General features: G+C 57.9%; 2 protein-coding genes across 3 annotated transcripts; both read right to left on the bottom strand.

Annotated features, from left to right (window-relative positions):
• Positions 1–233: 233 nt before the first annotated feature.
• Positions 234–9,007, bottom strand: LOC112061776 (sulfotransferase 2B1-like). 2 transcript variants are annotated; one of them, XM_065574451.1, is made up of 6 exons: positions 8,520–9,007; positions 7,889–8,097; positions 7,497–7,623; positions 5,896–5,990; positions 4,897–5,077; positions 234–737 (listed from the first exon to the last, which is right to left on the bottom strand). In XM_065574451.1, the coding sequence occupies exons 1-6, from the start codon at positions 8,653–8,655 to the stop codon at positions 628–630; spliced, it is 858 nt and encodes a 285-aa protein (XP_065430523.1). In that variant the 5' UTR covers positions 8,656–9,007; the 3' UTR covers positions 234–627. The 2 variants fall into 2 exon arrangements, with proteins under 2 accessions (XP_065430523.1, XP_065430524.1); XM_065574452.1 differs by having other exon boundaries at positions 8,563–8,970.
• Positions 9,008–20,727: 11,720 nt separating this feature from the next.
• LOC101940389 (sulfotransferase 2B1-like) lies at positions 20,728–26,645 on the bottom strand. The gene is made up of 6 exons (XM_005279499.4): positions 26,221–26,645; positions 25,589–25,797; positions 25,197–25,323; positions 24,811–24,905; positions 24,384–24,564; positions 20,728–22,215 (listed from the first exon to the last, which is right to left on the bottom strand). Exons 1-6 carry the CDS (start codon positions 26,354–26,356, stop codon positions 22,106–22,108), a joined length of 858 nt encoding a protein of 285 aa, XP_005279556.2. The 5' UTR covers positions 26,357–26,645; the 3' UTR covers positions 20,728–22,105.
• Positions 26,646–26,863: the final 218 nt, after the last annotated feature.

Below are 26,863 nucleotides of genomic sequence, written 5' to 3'. Positions count from 1 at the left end.
CCTGGCCCCTGGGGGTATTGCTGGGATCTACCTGGGAACTGGGTCACCAGCAATCACAACCTTTGGAATGGGGGTGGGGGGCATGCGGAGAGGGAGAGAGAGAGAGAGAGAATGTGTGTGCGTGCATGCGTGTGTGCGTGTGTTCCTGCTGCTCCCTGCTGGATGGGATCATGTTCTGTTCATGGCAAACCCAAAGAAGTTAGATTAAAAAACCAAATCCTCTTGCTGGAAGGTTGCCACATCACCTGATTTTATTTCTTAGAATCCAGAGCCCTGATGCACAGGAACCCAAACTCGAGAGAGACAGAGCAGGCTGCGCCCCGCACAGAGGCCCATCTCCCACGCCGTGCTCTGGGCTGGCTCTGTTCAGAATTGCACATTTCCCTGCAGAGCCCCTGCCTGCAAGCAGGACCAGGAACACCCTGCAATGGTGTGCTGAGCCCTGCCCTGTGTGTGCACGCGCTCACTGACCTCGCTTGGACACATGCCCCAGCCCAGCTCTGCCTATTGCTGATGCTCTAGAGACGCTGCCCCAGGGGGCATCTCCCAGGGCACAGGAAGAGCAGCAGCACGTGGGTGGCACAGGGCCGGTGTATTGCGGGTGCAGATGTGGCGGGTGCGGGGCCGTCAGTCCCAGGGGAAGGTCATGCCCAGACCCTGCATCCGCTCCCGGTAAACGGTGTCAAATCGTTGGCTCTGTGCCTCCGAGAGATGGTTCCTCCAGTCACCGCAGATCCCTGCAAACCACAGAGGACATGGACTCAGTAGCGTAGCTAGGGGGGTGCAGGGGAAGAGGCTGCTCCCCTCGAGCACATTTTGCGAAAGCTGCGCCTTTCCACACAGCCTGCGCTGGGCTCCGGACTCTAAATCCGGAGCCGGGTTTTGCATGCGGCCGCCGGCTAGCTCTGGGCTCCGGCTCGCTCACTCCGGGGCTGCAGGCAGCTGCCTGGCTCTCCGGGGATGAGGAGGAGGAAGCTCCCTAAGCCGGGCTGGGCTCTGCCGGGAGGGGAAGGGGAGGCAGTGCAGCCCCCACAGCCCGGCAGGGGGGGAGGGGGCTGAGGTCAGACTGGGGCCGGTTAGTGGTGAGGCCGGGGCAGAGGGAGGGGTGCTGTCTGGTCTAGGGTGCCCCTCACTCCCAACCCACAGCCCCTGCTCCCCAGCCCTGCCCCCGCAACCTCTGCCCATGCCCCTCACTCCCAACCCACAGCCCCTGCTCCCCAGCCCTGCCCCCGCAACCTCGGCCCATGCCCCTCACTCCCAACCCACAGCCCCTGCTCCCCAGCCCTGCCCCCGCAAGCTCTGCCCATGCCCCTCACTCCCAACCCACAGCCCCTGCTCCCCTGACCCCGCAACCTCTGCCCATGCCCCTCACTCCCAACCCACAGCCCCTGCTCCCCAGCCCTGCCCCCGCAACCTCTGCCCATGCCCCTCACTCCCAACCCACAGCCCCTGCTCCCCAGCCCTGCCCCCGCAAGCTCTGCCCATGCCCCTCACTCCCAACCCACAGCCTCTGCTCCCCAGCCCTGGCCCCGCAACCTCTGCCCATTTCCCTCACTCCCAACCCACAGCCCCTGCTCCTAAGCCCTGCCCCCGCAACCTCTGCCTATGCCCCTCACTCCCAACCCACAGCCCCTGCTCCCCAGCCCTGCCCCCGCAACCTCTGCCCGTGCCCCTCACTCCCAACCCACAGCCCCTGCTCCCCAGCCCTGCCCCCGCAACCTCTGCCCATGCCCCTCACTCCCAACCCACAGCCTCTGCTCCCCAGCCCTGCCCCCGCAACCTCTGCCCATGCCCCTCACTCCCAACCCACAGCCCCTGCTCCCCAGCCCTGCCCCCGCAACCTCTGCCCATGCCCCTCACTCCCAACCCACAGCCCCTGCTCCCCAGCCCTGTCCCCGCAACCTCTGCCCACGCCCCTCACTCCCAACCCACAGCCTCTGCTCCCCAGCCCTGCCTCCACAAGCTCTGCCCATTCCCCTCACTCCCAACCCACAGCCTCTGCTCCCCAGCCCTGCCCCCGCAACCTCTGCCCATGCCCCTCACACCCAACCCACAGCCCCTGCTCCCCTGCCCCCGCAACCTCTGCCCATGCCCCTCACTCCCAACCCACTGCCCCTGCTCCCCAGCCCTGCCCCCGCAACCTCTGCACATGCCCCTCACTCCCAACCCACAGCCCCTGCTCCCCAGCCCTGCCCCCACAACCTCTGCCCATTTCCATCACTCCCAACCCACAGCCTCTGCTCCCCAGCCCTGCCCCCGCAAGCTCTGCCCATTCCCCTCACTCCCAACCCACAGCCCCTGCTCCCCAGCCCTGCCCCCGCAACCTCTGCCCATGCCCCTCACTCCCAACCCACAGCCTCTGCTCTCCAGCCCTGCCCCCGCAACCTCTGCCCATGCCCCTCACTCCCAACCCACAGCCCCTGCTCCCCAGCCCTGCCCCCGCAACCTCTGCCCATGCCCCTCAATCCCAACCCACAGCCCCTGCTCCCCAGCCCTGCCCCCGCAACCTCTGCCCATGCCCCTCAATCCCAACCCACAGCCTCTGCTCCCAAGCCCTGCCCCCGCAAGCTCTGCCCATGCCCCTCACTCCCAGCCCACAGCCCCTGCTCCCCAGCCCTGCCCCCGCAACCTCTGCCCATGCCCCTCATTCCCAACCCACAGCCTCTGCTCCCCAGCCCTGCCCCCGCAACCTCTGCCCACGCCCCTCACTCCCAACCCACAGCCCCTGCTCCCCAGCCCTGACCCCGCAACCTCTGCCCACGCCCCTCACTCCCAACCCACAGCCCCTGCTCCCCTGTCCCCGCAACCTCTGCCCATGCCCCTCACTCCCAACCCACAGCCCCTGCTCCCCAGCCCTGCCCCCGCAACCTCTGCCCATGCCCCTCACTCCCAACCCACAGCCCCTGCTCCCCAGCCCTGACCCCGCAACCTCTGCCCACGCCCCTCACTCCCAACCCACAGCCCCTGCTCCCCTGTCCCCGCAACCTCTGCCCATGCCCCTCACTCCCAACCCACAGCCCCTGCTCCCCAGCCCTGCCCCCGCAACCTCTGCCCACGCCCCTCACTCCCAACCCACAGCCCCTGCTCCCCTGTCCCCGCAACCTCTGCCCATGCCCCTCACTCCCAACCCACAGCCCCTGCTCCCCAGCCCTCCCCCGCAACCTCTGCCCATGCCCCTCACTCCCAGCCCACAGCCCCTGCTCCCCAGCCCTGCCCCGGCAACCTCTGCCCATGCCCCTCACTCCCAACCCACAGCCTCTGCTCCCCAGCCCTGCCTCCACAAGCTCTGCCCATTCCCCTCACTCCCAACCCACAGCCCCTGCTCCCCAGCCCTGCCCCCACAACCTCTGCCCATGCCCCTCACTCCCAGCCCACAGCCCCTGCTCCCCAGCCCTGCCCCCCGCAACCTCTGTCCATGCCCCTCACTCCCAACCCACAGCCTCTGCTCCCCAGCCCTGCCTCCACAAGCTCTGCCCATGCCCCTCACTCCCAACCCACAGCCCCTGCTCCCCAGCCCTGCCCCCGCAACCTCTGCCCATGCCCCTCACTCCCAACCCACAGCCCCTGCTCCCCAGCCCTGCCCCCGCAACCTCTGCCCATGCCGCTCACTCCCAACCCACAGCCCCTGCTCCCCAGCCCTGCTCCCACAACCTCTGCCCATTTCCCTCACTCCCAACCAACAGCCTCTGCTCCCCAGCCCTGCCCCCGCAAGTTCTGCCCACGCCCCTCACTCCCAACCCACAGCCCCTGCTCCCCAGCCCTGCCCCCGCAACCTCTCCCCATGCCCCTCACTCCCAACCCACAGCCCCTGCTCCCCAGCCCTGCCCCCGCAACCTCTGCCCATGCCCCTCACTCCCAACCCAGAGCCTCTGCTCCCCAGCCCTGCCCCTGCAAGCTCTGCCCATGCCCCTCAATCCCAACCCACAGCCCCTGCTCCCCAGCCCTGCCCCCGCAACCTCTGCCCATGCCCCTCACTCCCAGCCCACAGCCCCTGCTCCCCAGCCCTGTCTCCGCAACCTCTCCCCATGCCCCTCACTCCCAACCCACAGCCCCTGCTCCCCAGCCCTGCCCCCGCAACCTCTGCCCATGCCCCTCACTCCCAACCCAGAGCCTCTGCTCCCCAGCCCTGCCCCTGCAAGCTCTGCCCATGCCCCTCAATCCCAACCCACAGCCCCTGCTCCCCAGCCCTGCTCCCACAACCTCTGCCCATTTCCCTCACTCCCAACCAACAGCCTCTGCTCCCCAGCCCTGCCCCCGCAAGTCCTGCCCACGCCCCTCACTCCCAACCCACAGCCCCTGCTCCCCAGCCCTGCCCCCGCAACCTCTCCCCATGCCCCTCACTCCCAACCCACAGCCCCTGCTCCCCAGCCCTGCCCCCGCAACCTCTGCCCATGCCCCTCACTCCCAACCCAGAGCCTCTGCTCCCCAGCCCTGCCCCTGCAAGCTCTGCCCATGCCCCTCAATCCCAACCCACAGCCCCTGCTCCCCAGCCCTGCCCCCGCAACCTCTGCCCATGCCCCTCACTCCCAGCCCACAGCCCCTGCTCCCCAGCCCTGCCTCCGCAACCTCTGTCCATGCCCCTCACTCCTGACTTAAAGCCCCCTGCTCTCCTGGCCCTGCCTCATGCAGCTCTGCTGGTGCACCTCAGTCCCAACTCGCAGCCCCCGGCTAACCCAGGCAGGGCTGGCTTTAGGCCGATTCCCCGGAATCGGACCCCGTGCATAAGAGGACCCCGTGCCCAGCCAGAGCGCGGCAAGCCTGTGGCCCCACTCCCCGGGCCGGGGCGTGGCAATGCAAAGTGCATCGAAGAGTCAGAGCGCTGCCCGCTGAGTATAAGCCCCACGAATCGGGCCCCGCACTTGCTAAAGCCGGCCCAGAGCCCAGGACTGGACTCACCTTTCCTCAGGAACTCCCCGTTCTGGTGGTCCATGTACTCGTCACTCAGCTGCGAGTAGTTGGACATTTTGTTCCCCTTCATGCTCTGGAAGGAGGCGTTCTCCACCACCGCGGCCACTTGCTCTTCACTCAGCTCCTTCCCCAGGAAGTGGCAGATTCTCCGCACGCTGCCCCGCAGATCCTGGGGGAAGACACCCACTGCCATGAAGATGGTGATTCTAGGGTGACAATTTTATGGTCCACATGTGCCTCAGTTCCCTCCCCCCGCAGAGTCCTGCTCCCCACTAGGTGCTGAGGAAGAGACCCCTTCAAAGGCAGAGGGCCTTGGCCGTGAGCCACGTTGGCCACCTGAGGTGAGACCCTGTTCCAGGCCAGGGGCAGAGGAATGCAAAGGCCGGGAGGAGCCAACACCCGGGACATGGACGCCGAGGCCTGGGGAGCTGGGGCTGAGAACACCCTAGAACACCACCTGGCTGGGGGCCTGGGGCGGGGCTATGTGTGGGGATGGCTCAGGGGCGGGGTTATATGTGGGGATGGCTCGGGGCGGGGTTATATGTGGGGATGGCTCAGGGGCAGGGTTATATGTGGGGATGGCTCTAGGGGCGGGGTTACGTGTGCGGATGGCTCTAGGGGAGGGGTTACATGTGGGGAAGACTCAGGAACGGGGCTATATGTGGGGGTGGCTCAGGGGCGGGGTTACGTGTGGGGATGGCTCTATGGCGGGATTACGTGTGGGGGTGGCTCGGGCAGGGTTACATGTGGGCATGGCTCAGGGGCGGGGCTATGTGTGGGGGTGTCACCAGGTGGCGGGGCTATTTGTCGGCATGGCACCAGGGATGGAGTTATGTGTGGATGAGGTCTCAGGGGCGGGACTATGTGTGGGCGTGACCCCAGGGGTGGAGTTATGTGTGGATGAGGTCTCAGGGGCGGGGCTATGTGTGGCGTGACCCCAGGGGTGGAGTTATGTGTGGGCGTGACCCAAGGGCGGAGTTTCCCTACCTGCTGCAGCTCCTCGTAGGTGATGGAGAAGAAGTTCTCGTTGCCCTTCAGCCCCATCCAGCCGGTGACGTGGTCGAACCAGGAGCTGTAGACCACTGTGCAGGAGAGAGCGGCACGGTGACCCCAGAGCTGCCCCCTCCAGCCCCACCACCCACTGTTTAATTTATAATTAAAGTGGTGTCAGGGCTCAAGCAATTTTTTTACATTCATAACTGATGCAGCCAGCCCAGAGGTGCCGGAGCTCAGAACTGCCAGGCCCAGAGGTGCCGGTGCCGTGGCACAAAACAAGCACTACTTCCACCTAAGTCCCCTCTGTGACCTTATTGATATTATCTGGGACCATATAGAACATGGTTGCAACCAAAGTCCTGTAGTGGCACCAAATCTTGTATAAAGGGGGTCAAATGAGGTGTCTAAGACAAGGGTATGGTTTGCTGGTTATGATTATGCTGTCTAGATGTGTGTATCAATTTTGGAGTTGAAGTTATAAATATTGGCTCTGTACTGTCTGTATTTCAAACTTATGCTATGCTGCTGGGAGACACCCCAGACAAGTTGGTATTAGCTCTGCCTAGCCCGCTTGATGCCCATTAAGGACCATCAGCTATACAATGGACCCATTGAGAGAAGGCAGATACACCTTGCAAATCAGCAAAGTATGCAGGGACTGGCCCATGTGACTCCAGACTCCATTTTGCTGTAATTTTCCACAGTAAGGACAAAGAGGTGTTCTTACACCTGGAAAGGACATAAAAGGCTGATGCCTCTCCTCCATCTTGTCTTCAATGCTGCTTCTTACCTCTGGAGGGACTTTGCTATGAATGGAAGCTCTACACAAAGGACTGATGACCCATCCCAGCTGGGGATGTTCCAGAGACTTGGTTTGAGCCTGCAGTTTATTCCATCACTGCTACAAGCCTAAACCAAGAACTTTGCCATTACTGTATGTAATTGATTCCATTTAACCAATTCTAACTCTCATCTCTATCTTATTCCTTTTATGAATAAACCTTTAGATTTTAGATTCTAAAGGATTGGCAACAGCATGATTTGTATATTGACCTGGGTCTGGGGCTTAGTCCAATGGGATCAGCAGAACCTTTTCTCTTTTACTGAGGTATTGGTTTTCATAACCATTTGTCCCCCATAACGAGAGACACTGGTGGTGATACGGGGAAACTGGAGTGTCTAAGGGAATTGCTTGTGTGACTTGTGGTTAGCCAGTGGGGTGAGACCAAAGTCCTCTTTGTCTGGCTGGTTTGGTTTGCCTTAGAGGTGGAAAAACCCCAGCCTAGGGCTGTAACTGCCCTGTTGGAGCAATTTGTTCTAAATTGGCACTCTCCATTGGGTCCCGCCAGAACCGCAGCATTACACCCTCCATGGTGCGCGGCCGGACAGCCATGCAGCAGCCTATTAAGCCACACACAGCAGCTTATTAAGCTGTGCTGGGCACTGGGCAAAGGGCAGCTCAGAGCTGGCTGGGGATGCACAAACTGGATCCCATCAGTGAGTGGCTGGGAGACCAGGCATCGGGCGGGAGGAGGCTGCCTGCGTTTTCCTAACTGCAGCAGGGCCCCCGAGGGTCCCGGGGTGCTGCTCACCATTCCTGCTCAGGAAGTCCTCGAGGAAGGAGTCCAGTGAACCAGGGTCCTTGACGAGACACAGAAGCTTGGAGAAGTGGTACAGCGAGACCAGGACGTCCTTGGGGCAGCGCAGGGTGTAGATGATCTGGGGGGAGGGGAAGGGGGTCACTACCAATCGGGGGAGGGGGATGACAAATGGACCCAGCGATTAGCCACCCACCCCGGGCCTTCACCTCCCCACCCTCTGTGTAGGGAGAAGGATTCGCCGCACCCCACTGGCTGCTCTTCTGCACGCCCACATTGCTGTAACTCACACCCAGCAGCAGCCCTGGATTCACCCATCTCCCGACGCACAGCCCTGTCGGTGCCCCTCAATCCCGACCCGCAGCCCCTGCTCTCCCGCCTCTCACCTTGGCCTTGGAGCGCTGCAGGAACTTGGGGAAGAGCTGGACGGGGAGGTGGGAGGAGAGCAGCCGGGGTGGGGGGTATTTCAGGGCAGCCTCAAGCCCCGTCTCGTTATCCACCCAGGGTGCCCGCTCCCAGTTCAGCACGCTGCGCACCCAGCCGGGGTCCCCGTCACAACGGATCAGACTCAGGATCTCCAGCATCCAGTTAGTGCCTGGGGGTGAAAGGGTTAATGGGCCTGAAACAAGCCCTCAACCTGCTAGGTCCCCCTCTGCTCCCAGAGCCGGGGAGAGAACCCAGGAGTCCTGGCTCCCAGCCCCCATCAGCTGAGGTGCATTGACAGTGCTAAAATCAGAAGCTCTCATTTTGCTGTGCCAGGGGTCTCCTGGCCCTGCTGGTGCCTCTGGAGAAAGACTGTGATCACAATGTGTCTGCAGAGAGCCAGCCTAGCACCAGGTGGGCGAGTTGGGCCCCCAGGGAGCAGCCTGCTTTGTCTCACTCTGGGCTGGGCGTGTGTGTGTGCCCGGGGTCTGGCATCTAGGAAATCAGGTCATGTGACAGGTTTGGTGTTTCTATCTAATGTCCGTGTGTGTGTCAGGAGCCCCCTACAACACACACACAGCCGCTCTCCCCTACCTGACTTGGGGTAGGCGATGTTGAAGATGTCATCGTCCCGCACCTGGAATTCGTTCTCCACGTAGCTCAGCTCCTTGGGGGAGGAAACCAGGCATGGGAACAGTACCCCCTTGTGGGTGAAGTATTCACACGCCATGGCAGGGCAGGGACAGACACAGACCTCCCGGCGTCAGTGTTGGTCCCTATGCGCTACTAGGGGAGCTGTGCTGCAGGGAGCGGTGTGGGGGTCCTCTCCTGAAAGTCAGGCATCTCCAGTGCCTCACCCTGGCAATGGGAGGCTCAGCTCTGCAGGGAGCAGGGTGAGGCTATTACTTGGCTGTCCCACCCCAGAGCCAGCTGCACCTTGGCACCAGTTGAGCTGGTTCCCGGAACGACTCAAGGGCCTGTGCTGGTGTCTGCAGCCGGGAGAACAGTCCCGTGCCTTGGTGGGAGCCCTCTGTGGAGTTGTGTGACAGGTCCAGGCACTCTCCTCCCCTTTCAGCAACCTTTTGACCTGCGCAGAGCCGGTGCCATTCACTCTTTGGAGGCCCTGCCAGGCACAGCGATCTTTGGACCTGGGAGGAGCTCGTGCCTTTAACCCTCCAAGGGCCCTGCACTGTCCCAGCAGCTCATGACTCCGGGCTGCCTGTCCCTGGCAGGTCCCTGCACCCCTTCCCAGCTGTGTCGGGTGCCCAGGGTCTGGTGTGGGAGTGAGAGCAGAGCCGGGCCCTGTAACCCCGATCTAGGCTGTAATCCCCTCTGTTCCCTGCACACACATGGGGCTGGAACTGAGGGGGCTGCCACACCCCAGGCTTGAAGTGGGGGTGCAGCATAGCCGCAGCGTGGTCGGAGGAGCCATGGGGGGGGGGGGGCAGAGTGGCTGGAGGAGGAGTCATAGGGGGCGTGGCCAGAGGAGGAGCCAAAGGGGGGGGTGCCTTTTTAATGTTTCCTCCCCCTACTCTTAGAACCTGGCCACGCCACTGGTCGTGAGTTGGGGTCTTCGTCCCACCCCTTTGGTGCCCCCTGGGAGGGGTAAGGAGTGAGGTTGTGCTCTGGCCACGGCCAGGCCTTTCTCTGCCTTTAGTGTTTCGTATGCCTCCCGCCCCAGCCCCCCTTGCCCCTCCTAACTGGTGGTTTGACCTCGCCTTGAGATAAGGAGCTGAGGCAGTCTTCAAGTGTGCCCTCGTCTATACAGTCCCACCAAGCCCAGTAACACTTTAACTGCTCTTATCCATTCCCATTATACTAACAAACCCATTGGATTTAGGCAAAAGGAACACTTACAGTGTCTGGCTTTATTCACACATATTACTAGAACTGTAGCTACAGGCGAGTCTCATCTTATGTGCATTTAACATGCGCAAATTCAGCTTTGCGCGGTTGGCAAAAACCAAAAAGAACAAAAAAAAAGAGAAAAATAACGATTTAAATACTGTACCTGTAGTGCGGGCGATTCCGCCTGCCATTACACTCAATGTAATTTTGACTATACGCGATTTTCGCTTTACGCGCTGACAGCGGAACGTAACCCCAGCGTAAGATGAGACTCGCCTTTATATCCAAGGCAAGCAGAACTCAAAGTCCTATCTCAGGCAAAACTATAGACCTGGATCCTACATTGACACGAATACTCCTAACACTCCCCCTCTTTTCTTTCTTTTCTTCTGGGACTCACTTCCCAGGGGTCCCGGGAAAAGCATCAGACATATGGCGGCAAATATCCTGATAGCGCCAGGTATCAAGATGCAATGTGTTAGTGCTCTGTTTGCCCCACTGCCCCCTGGGCAATATAGTGCCCTGCACCTTCCCTCGTACGGAAGTACTGCGAGTATATTCCAATCAGTGTGTCAGACTCCCCATAGTGATGCGCCCGAGCAGGTTGGGTCTGGGTTATCTGTTACGCTTCGGTGGAGGGCCTCTTACGTTACTCATATGTGACAATCAGTGGTTGTCCCCCTGCACCACTGCAGTATACATTGCAAGATTATATTAAGATGATGTTTAAATTAAAAAAAAAACGGTACAGAGTTTAAGCGTAGAAGGTTTCGGTTATCAGGGAATAACATACAGCTTATCAAGGGCTGCGAAGTTCAGTTTAATATCAGGTGGCATAAGGAAAACGTAAATTGCAATATTCCCGACTGGGGGTAAAAGGTTAACGGGTCAAAGTACAGACATTGAGAGATGAGGGTTTGTTGTTCATAGAATGGCTACGATCGGGTGTGGTGTATAATGAGTGGATACGATGAGGAGGATGGATTGACCCTCATTTGGTGAGATTTGACGTTCAGGGAGTTTATGGTTCCAGTTCATATGGTCCAATGGACAAAGTCTTTTGGTCCCTTTCTCGTAGTCGATGCACGATGTCGCTCGGGCTCAGGGTACTGTTGGTGGCTGATGATGTGTTCGGTGTAGATGTCCTTGGACCATCGGATGGTGTCTGGGAATAGTAGACTTAATAAAGGCCAATAGCCAGGATAATCCACAGTAATACTGTGAGCCCTGACCATTGTAATATAGTCCAACATCCAGGCCACCACCAGAAACACTGCATCTCCTCCTCTAACAGAGTTAAAATCCTATTCACACCATTCTGGAGAATATATTTTAAATGTGTCCAGTTGTTGACAGTTGCATCGAGCTGCCCCTGCCCTGTTCATGTGCTCTTGTCCATATTATGAGTGTCAAGGCTGCTTCCCAACTCTGAACTTCAGGATACAAATGTGGGGGCCTGCATGAAAACTTCTATGCTTAACTACCAGCTTAGATCTGGTCCACTGCCACCACTCTCGATGCTAATTCCCTTCCCTGGGTAGCCTTGAGAGACTCTTCACCAATTCCCTGGTGGACACAGATCCAAACCCCTTGGAGCTTAAAACAAGGAGAAATTAACCATTCCCCCTCCTCCCTTCCACCAACTCCTGGCGGATCAAGATCCAACCCCCTTGGATCTAAAAACAAGGAAAATCAATCAGGTTCTTAAAAAGAAGGATTTTAATTAAAGAAAAGGTAAAAATCATCTCCGTAAAATCAGGATGGAAAATAACTTTACAGGGTAATCAAACATAAAGAGCCCAGAGGAATCCCCTCTAGCCTTAGGTTCAAAGTACAGCAAACAGAGGTAAACATCCTAGTAAAAGGTACATTTACAAGTTGAGAAAACAAAGATAAACTAACACGTCCTGCCTGGCTGTTTACTTACAAGTTTGAAATATGAGAGACTTGTTCAGAAAGATTTGGAGAACCTGGATTGATGTCTGGTCCCTCTCCGTCCCAAGAGCGAACAACTTCCCAAACAAAGAGCACAAACAAAAGCCTTCCCCCCCCCCCCCCAAGATTTGAAAGTATCTTGTCCCCTTATTGGTCCTTTGGGTCAGGTGTCAGCCAGGTTACCTGAGCTTCTTAACCCTTTACAGGTAAAAGGATTTTGGAGTCTCTGGCCAGGAGGGATTTTATAGTACTGTACACAGGAGAGCTGTTACCCTTCCCTTTATAGTTATGACAATGAGTCCACCAGATATTCACAGAGAAATGGGGTATTGTCCAAACCAGCTTGACCGCTTGGTAACGAATCAGGTGGTAGGCGCTGGTTAGATTATTCACAGCAATGAGTTCCACAGATCCATTCGTGCACCAAAGTCCCGATGGCAGAGTGTAGATGTGTGTAACTTGGGCATGTGCTGGTATAATTGTGCCCCCTGGTATTGTGCACATTCCTAGCAAAACACCCCATGCCCCGTATACACCACCTCTATGGCCCCCATTTGCAACGGACCATTAATTCTTGTCCTCCACGGCCACTGAGGAGGGACACATTCAAATATGTTCTCTGGACAAACAATTATTTAACTGAATTATTGTCCATTTTACACCATTCCATCCACCCCATTTATCCCCCAGTGCTTCCCAGAGAGCTCCTCCCTTTCTCGTTACTCCTGTAAGGAGAGTCAGGATGAGCTCTACCCTGACATCTGGTGGTGAATTATGGTGAGTGTGGAAAAGAACTCCAGGGGCTGATCTTGTTTGCATAGGCACACCCACCCCGCCTAGCCTGGGACAACAACAACTGAAAGTGGTTAGATTGGCTGGTGTGGGATCCCGAGTTTCTCTGTTATTGGGGCAGGAAGAATGAAGTGTTGTTACCCTGATTCTGTGAATCAAGACCAGTGGAACTGTTGTATGACAGAGGGACTCACCAGAAAGTAGCACTCGCTAGACAAGGGGCATGGATTACAAAATCCAGTGAATTGAGAGAGGTGGGGGACAGGTATGTGTACCTGATGGTATGGGCCCCTTTTGAGGGCTGGAAACACCAATTGCACTACCCCTTCTCTCTACTGTTGAATAGCAGAGCTAAATTTGCTTCCATTAGGAGTCTAGCTAGAAGTTGCTGAGCTGAATTCACTTTGGGTCAACGGTGCACAAGCACTGGGGCTCCCCTACTACAAGCTGACATCACTAAAGAGCTGAAATCACTAAAAGAGCTAAAATTGCTGAGCTGAGATCACTGAGTGCTGTGTTAAACAGTGGGGAAGCCTGAAGAAATATTGCTAAGCAACTGGCAGAGCCGAGCAGTTTGTGGGGTGGTTGGAGCGGCTCACAGAACAGTGAGCGGAGCTGAGCCATTTGCGGGGGCAGCTAGAGCGGTTCATGGGACGGCGGGTGGAGTGGAGCGGCTGGCAGAGCTGAGCAGTTGTGGGATGGTTGGAGCAGCCCACGGAACGGGGAGCAGCGCGCGTGGCGTGGCACAGCTGGTAGAGCAGAGCCATTCGTGGTAAAGGCTGCAGCAGAACTCCATGGAGAGTTGGGGCAGTCAGCCTCAGACCACGTAAGGTGTCCCTTAACATCCCATGTGCCCCCCCACCATTTCCGCCCAGGCTGGGGGGTAAAACTCTGCAGATAAACTTTTGAACTCTGGGGCAGCACTGACTAGGAACAGAGACTTTGGGGTTGTTGGACTTAAGACCCTGAGGGGAAAAGGACACTGCCAAACTTACTTGGAGGTGGGTCTTTTGCTCATGGTTTGTGTTATGAATCCTGTTTGTGGTGTTTACACAACATAATGCTGCATTGTTTCCCTCCTTTATTAAAAGGCTTTTGCTACACTCAGACTCTCTGCTTGCGAGAGGGGAAGTATTGCCTCCTAGAGGCGCCCAGGGGGTGGTAGGTAATTGTCCCAGGTCACTGGATGAGGGCTCGAGCCGGTTTTGCATTGCATTATTGAAACGGAACCCCTAGATACTGAACCCGGCCCTTGTTGATGCCAACTCAGAGGGGCAGAAGGGTTACTCTCGCACAGGGCTCATGGGGACCCACCTTAGTTGCTGCCCCATTCCAAGGTACCAGGGTAACTATTACACAGCTGACAGCCCCACAGTTGAGCATTTTGTATTCCCAGACACACCTCCCCCCAGGTTAGCCTTCAAAAGCCACCCCCCACCCACATCCCGAGCTCCCCTGGCCATTGGGTTAGCCGCAGGTTCACCTCTGCCGCCCTCTTCCCCAGCAATCGCAGACAGTTGCGGTGCCAGGAGCTCATTGATTTGTTGTTGAAGTTTTACATTTTGGCTGATCAATCGCTTAGTGACCCAACTGTTCCCCAAATTCCATACACCCGACCCTGTGTTTCCTGCTGCCCACAAATCCCTTTTCTAGCGACGAGTCCATGTGTGTCCCCTCACCCACCCCTGAAATTGCTGCTTCCACCCTTCTCTGGATGTGCTGCAGCTGGGGTGTACCCGGTCCACCCACCGTTCTCTGGGGTGTGCCACCCACCTATGTTATGGACAGGAAAGATACGTTGAAAAGCGCTGGTTGCACCCGCTCCCACCGTGGCTCCCACACGTTCACCCATCGGAGGGTATTTCCAGCTCTAGGCTGTGGCCAGCTTAGATCCAGATTTTCCCATCTTGGCGTCCATATTCTCTCTAGGGTTACAGTCTGCAAAGTGGTTAAATTCTCATAGAGCTAGTGTCCCAGGGGAGAGTGTATGCCCAGTGTGATGTTTACATAACAACTGTACGTCCGGGGATTTTCCTCTGTGCAGGTACCATTATGATTACCATGGTAACATCACACCCCAATTGTGGGACCCCATAACCCAAACATCCCAGGAGCCCAGAGGGTTATATGGTTTTTGGGCCCTCTGTGACGAGCTACATGTTCTGATGACTGGGTTTCTCACTGTCATTGATCATGGCATAGCCTAGGGAATACCATGCAATATTTCCTGATCAATTTGCTATTTTTCACCCCTTTCAATCCATACACCACATACTGACACTGCCAACTTCCCGGGGGGGGGGATCAGAGGTGCAACTTCCTATGGGCAAATCCTTAACGTCCTCATTTGCCTCATTACCATAGGCATGCGCACGGGGTGTGCCGGGTGTGCCCAGGCACACCCCTAATGCAGGGGTGGGCAAATGGCTCCACTCCCCGGTGCGGCAAGTTGTGGGGTCTGCGTTCCCGGGCCGGAGTGCCTGGCCAAACGCAGCAAGCCGCCGGGCCCTCCCCCCACATTCTCCCCTCCCCTGGAGCCATGGTTTCGCGCATGGTAAGGGGTCCGGGGCCAGGGGGGTTGGATAGGGGGTGGGATGGTTAGGGCCGGGGGGTCTCTGGAGGGGGCAGTCAGGGAGCAGAGGGGGTTCGATGGGGCATGGGAGTCCCGGGGTCTGTCAGGGGGTGGGGGGTGGATAGGGGTCAGGGGACAGGGAGCAAGGAGGGTCCGGGGTGGCAGTTAGTGGAGGGGTGTCTCTGGAGGGGGTGCTCATGGGATAAGGAGCTGGGGGAGGGTTTGGATGAGTCAGGAGTTCTGGGGGGTCCTGTCAGGGGGCGGGGAGCGGTTGGATAGTTGTGGGAGTCCTGGGGGTCTGTTTGGGGACGGGGGTGTGGATAAGGGTCGGGGACAGGTAGGGGGCAGGATCCTAGGGGGCAGTCAGGGGACAAGGAGCAGGGAGGCTTAGGTAAGTGGTGGAGTCCTGGGGGGCAGTTAGGGGCAGGGGTCCCAGGAAGGGGTAGTCAGGGAACAAGGAGCAGGGGGCATTGGAGGTTTGAGGGGGGAAGTCAGGGGGCAGGAAGTAGGAGGGAGTGGATGGGGGCGGGACTAGGGCAGGGCAGGGGCGGGGCTCCCTGGGTGCACATCCTAATGAAATGGGTTGCGCATGCCTATGGTCATTACCACAACTTAGGGGTGTTGCTGTCCACGTGTTTCCTCCTTTTGCCATTTCACATTGCCGGGTCTGGGCAGGTTTACAACAGCAACAACTGTGAATAGCAACAAGAATTGTTCCAAAAGTTTATTCCCAGGTAATAGCTGAGAGACAGCATCACCGTGAGACCTTGGACATGAGATTTGTTTTTAATTACCATATTTAGCCTGCTTAACCCTGCACCCCAGTTATACGCTTTCTCCATTGGTACGGGGTTAGTCACTGCATTTCTCCCAAGGTTTAACACTGTGACCGTCTGATTACTCAGAGCCACCTCAAGGCTCAGTGTTTCTGACCTTGCTTTTTTGTACCTTCCACTCCTGCCTTTTCTTCAGAGGTCACTGTCTGTCTTTTCACTTTTTGTTCCCCTCCTGCAGTTCTTACCTTCTGCTATTTATTACCAAAAAATGGATCCAGAATTTCTCCCCATTCCCTTGGTCTGCCTGCCCCAGCCAGGGCCTCATTCTCTGGGCCTTATTTAAAAAAAATATTAAACTTTATAAAAACATGGAAGTACCCAAAGGTACTATAAATGCTAAATACCAAAACCACATCACACTAGCTGCCCGTGTCTAGCACAAGGTTCTGTCAGTGTTGCAATGAGAGAATCAAATGGAGTTTTAGTGGCGTTGTTTGGTTATTTGTTTGTTTTTAATTTAAAAGAACAAAACCAACCCAATTTATCTTAAACCTACAAACAGGATTTTACAAACCATGAGTGCTGGTTTAGGTCCTTATAACCTCACATAATTACAAACACACACACACACACCCCAACGCCAATTAATTGTTGCCCAACACCCCTCACACTGCTTTCATTATTTTTACACAACTGTACCCAGATTACATTCCCATCTTGTACAATCGGACACAGTCAAGTTTCAATGGAAACCCCTTAGAATTCTTCAGGGATTTTGATTAAATTATATTTACAACCCATTCCTGTGGGAAAAGGGCCCATTTTCCTTCAGAATAGCTGTAAAGGCTCCTGGGGACAAAAACATAGTGGTGGTAGTAGCCACCTGACCCCTTGGTATAATTTGTTTAACTACCAGGGTTCCACCCCATGTGACTGTACCAAGTTGCATGTATATTTACATTTGCATAACTGAGTTTTATCATCAAACCACAAACTCCCTTCTTATAACACCACACCTGTTACTCTTTAACATCTTCAACACAACCGTTACCTTTCAGCATTTCCACAACTCCCAACCCTTTACTTCTAGGGTTACCATTCGTCCGGATTTACCCGGACATGTCCTCCTTTTGTGTGCTAAAAATAGCGTCCGGGGGGAATTTGTAAAGCACTCACAATGTCCGGGATTAGAAGAGCGAGTGGCTGGGAGGGCTGCAGGGAAGTCCCGGGCTGGACTCAGGAGCAGCTGTAGAGGAGCCGGATCCGCCCTGCATTCTGAGCCAGCAGCTCCCTTGCAGCCCAGTCCGGCAGCACTGTGCAGGGCCAGACCGGGTTTTGTTGTGCAGGGCCAGGGACCAGGTTTTGTTGTGCTGGGAAGCTCAGCCACGTGTCCGGCTCGGCTGCACAGAGCCCAACACTCTGTTCTGAGCAGCAGGGTAAGGGGGCCAGGGGGCAGGAAGGTTCTGGAGGTGGAGGTCAAGAAATGGGGGGGGCTTTTTGGGGGGAGTGGAGAAAGTTTTGGGCAGTCAGGGTACAGGTAGGGGGTAGGGTCCTGGGGGGCAGTTGGGGGGGGTCTTAGGAGGGGGCAGTTAGGGGACAAGGAACAGGGAGTCTTAGGTAGGGGGTGGGGTTCTGGAGGGCAGTTAGGAGCAGGGGTCCCAGGAGGGGGCAGTCAGGGGACAAGGAGCAGGGGGGGAGTGTTTGGGAGTTCTGGGGGGGGCTGTCAGGTGGCAGGGGTGGGGAGATGGATCGGAGCAGTCAGGGGACAGGGAGCAGAGGGGTTTAGATGGGTTGGGAGTTCTGGGGGGGGCTGTCAGGGGGTGGGGAGTGGTTGGATGGGGCGTGGAAGTCCCAGGGGTCTGTCTGGGGGTGGGGGTGTGGATAAGGGTTGGGGCAGTCAGGGGACAAGAGGCAGGGAGGCTTAGATAGGGAGTGGAGTCCTGGGGGGCAGTTAGGGGCAGGGGTCCCAGGAGGGGGCAGTCAGGGGACAAGGAACGGGGGGAGGGTTGGGGGTTCTGGGGGGGCGGGAAGTGGGAGGGGCAGGGGCGGGGCTAGGGCGGGGCTCCTCCCGTCCTCTTTTTTTCTTGCTGAAATATGGTAACCCTATTTACTTCCCTCCAAACTCTGTCCTTTTAATTTCTGCAAAAGCTACTTCTAAGTGATCTTCATTCCCTTACTTCTGCATTCAATTAAGGTGGTACATTTTGCCTGCAAGGACTTAGCCACCAAGTACACCCTGGGACACAGCTGCCTCGCCCTGTGCTTCCTTTACCTTGAATTGTTTTTAAAGGCAGTAAAACATTTGTCTCCAGGGTCACCCCTGGGTCTTTTACTCTACAAATTTCAATGGAATCCAGCAGACTTCTGTCATGCTTCCTCCAAAAAACCTTTTCACTAAGTATCCAAAGTGCCCTCCATTAAAACTTCAGAAAACCAAAAGTGGGAGAGATGGGGGTGGGGTGGAAAGCAACCAATTAACCCCCCGCGGTTAGTTTAAAATACAGACTAACAATTAAAACAGTTAGGAACCCTTCCTTACACCTAGATTTTTATTCTTGCTCTGAGAGAAGGGGGGGTTGCTAGCCGCTCCTGCAAACCCTGAATTTGTTCCCCAGTGTCTTGTTGCTTTTGTTTGCACCCCAAGTGGATTCCAGGAGTGCCCTTCTCCGTTTCCTCTGGGGGAATTCTGCACCAAAAAAATAAAAATTCTGCTCACAATATTTTAAAATTTTGCAACATTCTGCATATTTTATTTGTCAAAATAACACAATATAATCACACCAGTTTCAATTATTTTTGGTCATTTATTTCAAAATACCTGTCAGCAAGTATGTCTGTCACAATACAGACACCAAAAAAGATTCAGGAAATGTTTTTTGACAGCTAGATTCCTTTCTAGGCATACAGAACTCTGAGTAATAATTCATTTAAACTACAATACAGAATCATATTTCCGGCCCCGGCTGACCCCGAGCCTCTCCCATTCAGTCAGGCACATCTGCCCCGTCCCCACGTGTCTCTGTGCCCTCATCCAGCCGTTCCCCTGTCCCTACATAGTTCTGCCCCACTCCCCCATCCCCATGGCCCTGCACCTCCACTCCCATTGAGCTCCTGCCCCAGTCTGTCCTCCCCCACTTGGCAGCTCTCTCTCTTCCCTAGCTGGCCGGGAGCTGCTGCTGTGTTCTATCAACTTGAAAGATTACTGGCAGCTTCCCATAATGCTGCCTTTAGTTCAAACCTCTTACAAATGCACTGAAGTGCCTCCTTTCCCTGAAGGTATCCTGTCCCCCGCTACCCACTTACCAAGGAGGGTGGGATCCTCAGCCACCCCCCAACCCTCTCGGTTCCTTAATACTGCCTCCATTTCCTTTTTAATCTCATCCCAGGTTGACCCCAAATTCTTCTGTATCCACTTATCCAAAAAGACCATTACCCCAGCTTGCACGGACCCGCAACTACCACCATGAGAGCTCACCAGACCCCCTCCAAGCAGCTGCGCGGACTGTTGGGGAGGTGGACTTACCTGGCTGATACTTACCTGTCCAGTGTGATGCATCCGAATCACAGCACCAAGATGTTAGAGGGCTTTCCCTTCACCCCCTCCCCCGGTTCTTGTCCCGCAGACAGAAAGCAGAAGCCCAGAAGTCCGAAGTGCAGGCAATGCGACAGTTATTGGGGTTAGCTCCAAGCACACACATCGGGAGCTCTACACGCCAATAGTGTCTGTTCCCCAGTGCTCTGTTCCCAGCTCTGACACTGCAGAGCCTCGCCTGTGTCCCCGATCCCTAGTTCCCATTTCCAATCTCCTCCTTAGCAGCCCAAATATACCTGCCGGGCAGGCCCCTAGTCCCACCCCTTACAACCAGGGGTGGCGAGTTGTATGGGCCCGTGGTGCCGGGCTCCAGCAATATTCAGGGCCCGGGGGCCCGGCTCCACCAATGTTTGGGGCCTGCTGCGCCCCCCCCCCACATCTTCCCCAAGTGTGCCCCCGTCCCCACTTGCTGCCCCCGCGCACCTCCCCCAGGCCCCTGAGTGTCCCTGCCTCTCCCTTGCAGCTCCGCTGCCTTCGCTGCCAGCATCAACTGCTGCCGCAGGGTCCTAGTGCCTCCCATCCACTAGTGCCAGGGCAGGCTGCCCTTCCCCTGCCCTTCCGCCTCGGACCCTTCCCTTTTCCAGCGGGACCCTCCACCAGCACAGGGCCCCCCTGCCCGCAGTCACTGCTCCTGCCCCACGCTGGGCAATGGGCAGCCCCACCCCCACCCCCAGTGAGGCTACAGTGAGGGGCAGCAGCAGGGGCGGAGGCGCATACGTGATGGCAGCCCCCCTCCCCTGGCACCCACCACAGGGGAGGCGAGGGGGCTTCCTGGACCTGAGAGGGGCCCTAGGAGCACGTAGACTGACAGTGGTGCGAGGTGAGTGTGGTGCAGGGGGGGAAGAGGGGTCCCTCACCCAGAGCTCACTGCTACTGGTGGGGAGAGGGCTGGGGGGAGTCCTCCTCTCTGGCCTTTGCCCTCGGGCAGCCTGTGTGCACCCCAAACTCCTCATCCCCAGCCCTGCCCCACCCCAGAGCCCTCACCCCCACACCCCAACCCTCTGTCCTAGCCCTGAGCCCCCTCCCACACCCCAAGCCCCTCATCACCAGCCCCACCCCACAGCCCTCATTTTTCCATTATTTTAAAAAATATACAGTAACTCCTCGCTTAACGCTGTAGTTCTGTTCCTGAAAAATGCGACTTTAAGTGAAACGATGTTAAGCTAATCCAATTTAACCATAAGAATTAATGTAAATAGGGGGGTTAGGTTCCAGGGAATTTTTTTTGCCAGACTAAAGACTGTATTTTATATATATATATATACACACACCCACATATACACAGTATAAGTTTTAAAACAATTTAATACTGTACACAGCAATGATGATTGTGAAGCTTGGTTGAGGTGGTGGAGTCAGAGGGTGGGATATTTCCCAGGGAGCCTTACTGCTAAATGATGAACTAGCACTCGGCTGTTGTCAATGCAGCCTCACACTCTACAAGGCAGCAGGAATGGAGGGAAGGGAGACAGTGGGGCAGACAGAGACAGAGATACACACCCTGTGTGTGAGAGAGAGAGACACACACATTGCCCTTTTAAGTACGCTGACCCCACTCTGAGTACATTGCCGATTTAAATAGATCAGCAAGTTGAGACAGCAGCTGCTGCCAGCAAGCTCCCTCCGTCCTGAGCCCTGTCGTGTCCTCCTCTCCCCCTGCTCTATGGAGATGGGATATGGGGTGGGGGGAGGGGTACATGCTGACATCAGCACCCCTCTCACAGTAAGCTGGAGGCTCAGGGAGCAGCTGCAAGGCAGAGGGCAGGAGCAGCACACGGCAGTGGGGGGAGGGGCAGCTGAATTGCCAGCAATTGATAGGCTGCTGGGCCCCCCAGGGAACTCAGGGGAGCTGATGGGGGGGCTGCGCTTTACAATAGTTAGCTAACGGTACAAACAACATTTGGAAAGATCATTAAGTGGTCCACCGAGACCCTCAGCAATTTTCCAGTGCTCCGCAAAAAAAGTTTGGGAATCACTGATCTAATTGATCAGCAACATAACAAAACATTAACCAGGACCAGTTTAAGTGAGAGTTACTGTATATTGGCTGACAAAGCAGGTGGTGGAGGGGGAGACTTGGACCTGTTCTGGGCACCACCAAAAATGATACAAACCTGCCGCCCCTGCTGACAACCTATGGTCATGTTCTGTTTTGGAGGGTCATCAGTTGGGGTCTTCATCCCACCCCTTTGGTACCTCCTGGGAGGGGTAAGGAGTAAAGTTGTGGTCTGGCCACGGCCAGGCCTTTCTCTGCCTTTTAGTGTTTCTTACGCCTGCCCCCCAGACTTCCTTGCCCCTCCTAACTGGTTGCTTGACCTCGCCTTGAGATAAGGAGCTGAGGCAGTCTTCAAGTGTGCGCTCGCCTATACATTCCCACCATGCCCAGTAACACTTGAACTGCTCTTCTCTATTCCCATTATACTAACAAATCCATCAGGTTTAGGCAAAAGCAACATTTACAGTGTCTGTCTGTTCTTAGCAACCCTAACCCTTTGTTCACACGTATTAGTAAAAATGTAGATCTGCCCCATGGGTGGGTGCTGCCCCCTGCTGGTCACAGTGATGCGGCCCCAGGGGGCATCTCCCACGGCACAGGAAGATCAGTAGCACGTGGGTGGCACAGGGCCGGTGTATTGCGGGTGCAGATGTGGCGGGCGCGGGGCCGTCAGTCCCAGGGGAAGGTCATGCCCAGACCCTGCATCCGCTCCCGGTAAACGGTGTCAAATCGTTGGCTCTGTGCCTCCGAGAGATGGTTCCTCCAGTCACCGCAGATCCCTGCAAACCACAGGGGACATGGTCTAAGGCAGGGATCTGCAACCTAGGGCACGCGTGCCAAACACGGCATGTGAGCTGATTTTGAGTGGCACGCAGCTCCCTGCCGTGGTCCCGGCCCCCCGCCCCACTCAGCCCCCCCACCCACCGCCAGGGCCGGCTTTAGCAAGAGCGGGGCCCGATTCCTGGGGGCGGGGCTTGCTGCAAGCCCCGCCCCCAGGACCCGAGCCGCGCCGCGGGGGGGGGGAACCTGCGCCGCGGGGGGGGGGACGGGGGGACACGAGCCCCGCCGTGCCGCGGGGGGGACGGGGGACCCGAGCCGCGCCGCGGGGACGACCCGAGCCGCGCCGTGCCACGGGGGGGGGACGGGGACGGAGAGCCAAGCCGCGCCGCGGGGGGACGGGGACGGAGAGCCGAGCCGTGCCGGGGGGACGGGGGGACGGGGGGGGAGAGCCGAGCCGCGCCGCGGGGGGGGACGGGGACGGAGAGTCGAGCCGCGCCGCGGGGGGACGGAGAGCCGAGCCGCGCCGCGGGGATGGGGGGGAGGGGGGGGGAGAGCCGAGCCGCGCCGCGGGGACGGGGGGGAGGAGGGGGAGAGCCGAGCCGCGCCACGGGGACGGGGAGGAGAGCCGAGCCTCGCCGCGGGGACGGGGGGAGGGGGGGAGAGCCGAGCCGCTGGCCCGCTGGGGCCTACGGGAACGGGCCGTGCCTCCCCGGAGCCCTTCTCCTGCCCCCACCCCAGCTTACCTCGTGCTGCTGGCCCGCCCCTGCTTCGTCTCAGACTTCCCGCGAATCTCTGATTCGCGGGAAGCAGGGGAGGGGGCGGAGCGTTCAGGGGAGGGGAGGAGGGGGAAGTGAGCTGGGGGCGGGGCGGACAGCTGCAGCGCGGGGCCCTCTTGGCGCGGGGCCCAATTCAGCCGAATCGGCTGAATCGGCCTAAAGCCGGCCCTGCCCACCTCTCTCCCCTGCGGGGGCAGGAGGCAGAAGCTTGGTTCTGCAGCAGCCAAGCTTCCCCCTCCCCCACTTCTTCCCCCAGCATGGTGCTTTCCTGCCCCTCCTCCTCTCCGTCGCTGCGCCAATCAGCTGATGGCCCTAGTGAGGGAGAGGGGGAAGAGCGGCAGCGTGCTCCCTGCTCCGTAGAGGACACAGAGAGAGGTAGGGACGGAGCCTGGGGGAAGGGGGTGGAACAGGGCAATCCCTTCCAGCCCCCTGCCATGAGCCACCCAGGGCAGGGGGCTGGGAGCACCCCCATGAGCCGAGCACCCCAGCCTTCTGCCCTGCACCCCCACACACCCCCAGCCCACTGCCCTGACCCTTGAACCCCCCACACACCAACACACACCCAGCCCTCTGCCCTGCACCCCTCCCACACACCCAGCCCTCTGCCCTGACCCTTGAACCCCCCCACACACAGTCTTCTGCCCTAAACCCCCCACACACCCCCAGCCCTCTGCCCTGACCCTTGAACCCCCCACACCGCCAACACACACCCAGCCTTCTGCCCTGCACCCCCACACACCCCCAGCCCTCTGCCCTGACCCTTGAATCCCCCACACACCAACACACACCCAGCCTTCTGCCCTGCACCCCTCACACACCCCCAGCCCTCTGCCCGGATCCCTGAACCCGCCCCACACCCCAGCCTTCTGCCCTGAACCCCCTCCCCCAGTCCTCTGCCCTGACCCCTGAAACACCCCCCACCCCCGAGGTCTGGGGTCCCGGCCATAGGCCCTGCTCAGCCCGCTGCCGGCCTAGGTGAACAGAACCCCAGGTTGGCAGCGAGCCGAGCAGGCTGGTGGTGTAAGATCAGCATTTTAATTTAATTTTAAATGACGTTTCTTAAACATTTTGAAAACCTTGTTTACTTTACATACAATAGTTTAGTTATAGAAAGAGACCTTCTAAAAACGTTAAAATGTAATACTGGCACGCGAAACCTTAAATTAGAGTGAATAAATGAAGATTCGGCACACCACTTCTGAAAGGTTGCCTACCCCTGGTCTAAGGTGTCCTTCACTCCCGACCCGCAGCCCCTGCTCCTCAGCCCTGCCCCTGCAAGCTCTGCCCATGCCCCTCACTCCAGACCTGCAGCCCCGGCTCTCCCAGCCCTGCCTCACGCAACTCTGCCAGTGTCCCTTAATCCTGACCTGCAGCCCCCAACCTGGACTCACCTTTCCTCAGGAACTCCCCGTTCTGGTGGTCCATGAACTCGTCCCTCTGCTGCGAGTAGTTGGACATTTTGTTCCCCTTCATGCTCTGGAAGGAGGCGTTCTCCACCACCGCGGCCACTTGCTCCTCACTCAGCTCCTTCCCCAGGAAGTGGCAGATTCTCCGCACGCTGCCCCACGGATCCTGAGGGAGACACCCATTGCTGTGAAGGGTGGGATCTGGGGTTCCTCAGTTTCCCCATACGGAAGGTTCTGCTCAGGGGATGGGGGTACCTATGTGGATGGGGTCTCAGGGGCGGGGCTATGTGTGGGTGTCACCAGGAGGTGGAGTTATGTGTGGATGAGGTCTCAGGGGCAGGGTTATGTGTGGGGGTGGCCCCCAGGGGGTGGAGTTATGTATGGGTATGACCCAAGGACGGGGTTTCCCTACCTGCTGCAGCTCCTCGTAGGTGATGGAGAAGAAGTTCTCGTTGCCCTTCATCCCCATCCAGCCGGTGACGTGGTCGAACCAGGAGCCGTAGGGCACTGTGCACGGGAGAGCGGCACGGTGACTCCAGAGCTGGCACCACCCGGCCCCTCCACCCTGGTCTGCTGGGGACTGCAGGAGCCAGGGACACCTGGGTTTTATCCTGGCACTGGGAGGAGGGGTGGGCTGGTCGTCAGTGGTGTTTGCAGACCCCTGGTTGTGCTGCGGCTGTTTGGGGAGGGGGGCTCTGAGCTGTGCCGGGTCCTGGGCAAAGGGCTGGGGAGGCACAAACTCAGTGCCTTGCTTGGAACCCAGGTGTCCGGCTCGAGTGGTCCCGGGGTGCTGCTCACCGTTCCCACTCAGGAAGTCCTCGAGGAAGGAGTCCAGTGAACCAGGGTCCTTGAACAGGAGCAGCAGCTTGGAGAAGTGGTACAGCGAGACCAGGACGTCCTTGGGGCAGCGCAGGGTGTAGATGATCTGGGGGGAGGGGAAGGGGGTCACTACCACTCAGGGGAGGGAGATGACAAATGGACCCAGCGATTAGCCACCCACCCCGGGCCGTCACCTCCCCACCCTCTCTGCAGGGAGACGGATTCGCCGCACCCCACTGGCTGCTCTTCCGCACGCCCACATTGCTGTAACTCACACCCAGCAGCAGCCCTGGATTCACCCCCCTCCCGACGCACAGCCCTGTTGGTGCCCCTCAATCCCGACCCGCAGCCCCTGCTCTCCCGCCTCTCACCTTGGCCTTGGAGCGCTGCAGGGACTTGGGGAAGAGCTGGACGGGGAGGTGGGAGCAGAGCAGCCGGGGTGGGGGGTATTTCAGGGCAGCCTCCAGCCCCAGCTGGCTCTCCACCCAGGGCGCCCGCTCCCAGTTCAGCACGCTGCGCACCCAGCCGGGGTCCCCGTCACAACGGATCAGACTCAGGATCTCCAGCATCCAGTTAGTGCCTGGGGGTGAAAGGGTTAATGGGACTGAAACAAGCCCCCAACCTGCTAGGTCCCCCTCTGCTCCCAGAGCCGGGGAGAGAACCCAGGAGTCCTGGCTCCAGCCCCCATCAGCTGAGGTGCATTGACAGTGCTAAAATCAGAAGCTCTCATTTTGCTGTGCCAGGGGTCTCCTGGCCCTGCCGTTGGCTCTGGAGAAAGCCTGTGATCACAGTGTGTCTGCAGAGAGCCAGCCTAGCACCAGGTGGGCGAGTTGGGCCCCAGGGAGCAGCCTGCTTTGTCTCACTCTGGGCTGGGCGTGTGTGTGTGCCCGGGGTCTGGCATCTAGGAAATCAGGTCATGTGACGGGTTTGGTGTTTCCATCTAATGTCCGTGTGTGTGTCAGTAGCCCCCTACACACACACACACACACACGCTCTCCCCTACCTGACTTGAGATAGGCGATGTTGAAGATGTCATCGTCCCGCACCTGGAATTCATTCTCCACGTAGCTCAGCTTCTCGGGGGAGTAATCCAGGCATGGGAACAGTACCCCCTTGTGGGTGAAGTATTCACGCGCCATGGCAGGGCAGGGACAGAGACAGACCTCCCGGCGTCAGTGTTGGTCCCTATGCGCTACTAGGGGAGCTGTGCTGCAGGGAGCAGTGTGGGGGTCCTCTCTCCTGAAAGTCAGTCGTCTCCAGCGCCTCAGCCTGGCAATGGGAGGCTCAGCTCTGCAGGGAGCAGGGTGAGACTATTACTTGGCTGTCCCACCCCAGAGCCAGCTGCACCTTGGCACCAGTTGAGCTGATTCCTTGGCGTGTTCCCGGAACGACTCAAGGGCCTGTGCTGGTGTCTGCAGCTGGAAGAACAGTCCCGTGCCTGGGGTGGGAGCCCTCTGTGGGGTTGTGTGACAGGTCCAGGCACTTTGCTCCCCGCTCCTCCCTCAGCGACCCTTGAACCCGCGCAGAGCCAGTGCCATTCACCCTTTGGAGGCCCTGCCAGGCACAGCGACCTTTGGACCTGGGAGGAGCTGGTGCCTTTAACCCTCCAAGGGCCCTGCACTCTCCCAGTTGCTAAACTCCGGGCT

This window comes from Chrysemys picta, chromosome 20 (genome assembly GCF_011386835.1).
Source record: "Chrysemys picta bellii isolate R12L10 chromosome 20, ASM1138683v2, whole genome shotgun sequence".
In the NCBI taxonomy this organism is placed as follows: domain Eukaryota; kingdom Metazoa; phylum Chordata; order Testudines; family Emydidae; genus Chrysemys; species Chrysemys picta.
Note: the sequence above shows the minus strand (reverse complement) of the source record. Positions and strands in the feature narration are given on the sequence as shown.

Excerpts from the sequence above, each read along its gene's own strand:
- LOC112061776 (XM_065574451.1), bottom strand. The coding sequence starts at position 8,655 with ATGGCGTGTGAATACTTCACCCACAAGGGGGTACTGTTCCCATGCCTG. Across the intron at positions 8,098-8,519 it reads CATCGCCTACCCCAAGTCAG|GCACTAACTGGATGCTGGAG; the intron begins GTAGGGGAGAGC and ends TTTCACCCCCAG. Across the intron at positions 738-4,896 it reads CGGGGAGTTCCTGAGGAAAG|GGATCTGCGGTGACTGGAGG; the intron begins GTGAGTCCAGTC and ends TGTGGTTTGCAG.
- LOC101940389 (XM_005279499.4), bottom strand. The coding sequence starts at position 26,356 with ATGGCGCGTGAATACTTCACCCACAAGGGGGTACTGTTCCCATGCCTG. Across the intron at positions 25,324-25,588 it reads TGCAGCGCTCCAAGGCCAAG|ATCATCTACACCCTGCGCTG; the intron begins GTGAGAGGCGGG and ends CCCTCCCCCCAG. Across the intron at positions 24,906-25,196 it reads GGACTTCCTGAGTGGGAACG|TGCCCTACGGCTCCTGGTTC; the intron begins GTGAGCAGCACC and ends TCCCGTGCACAG.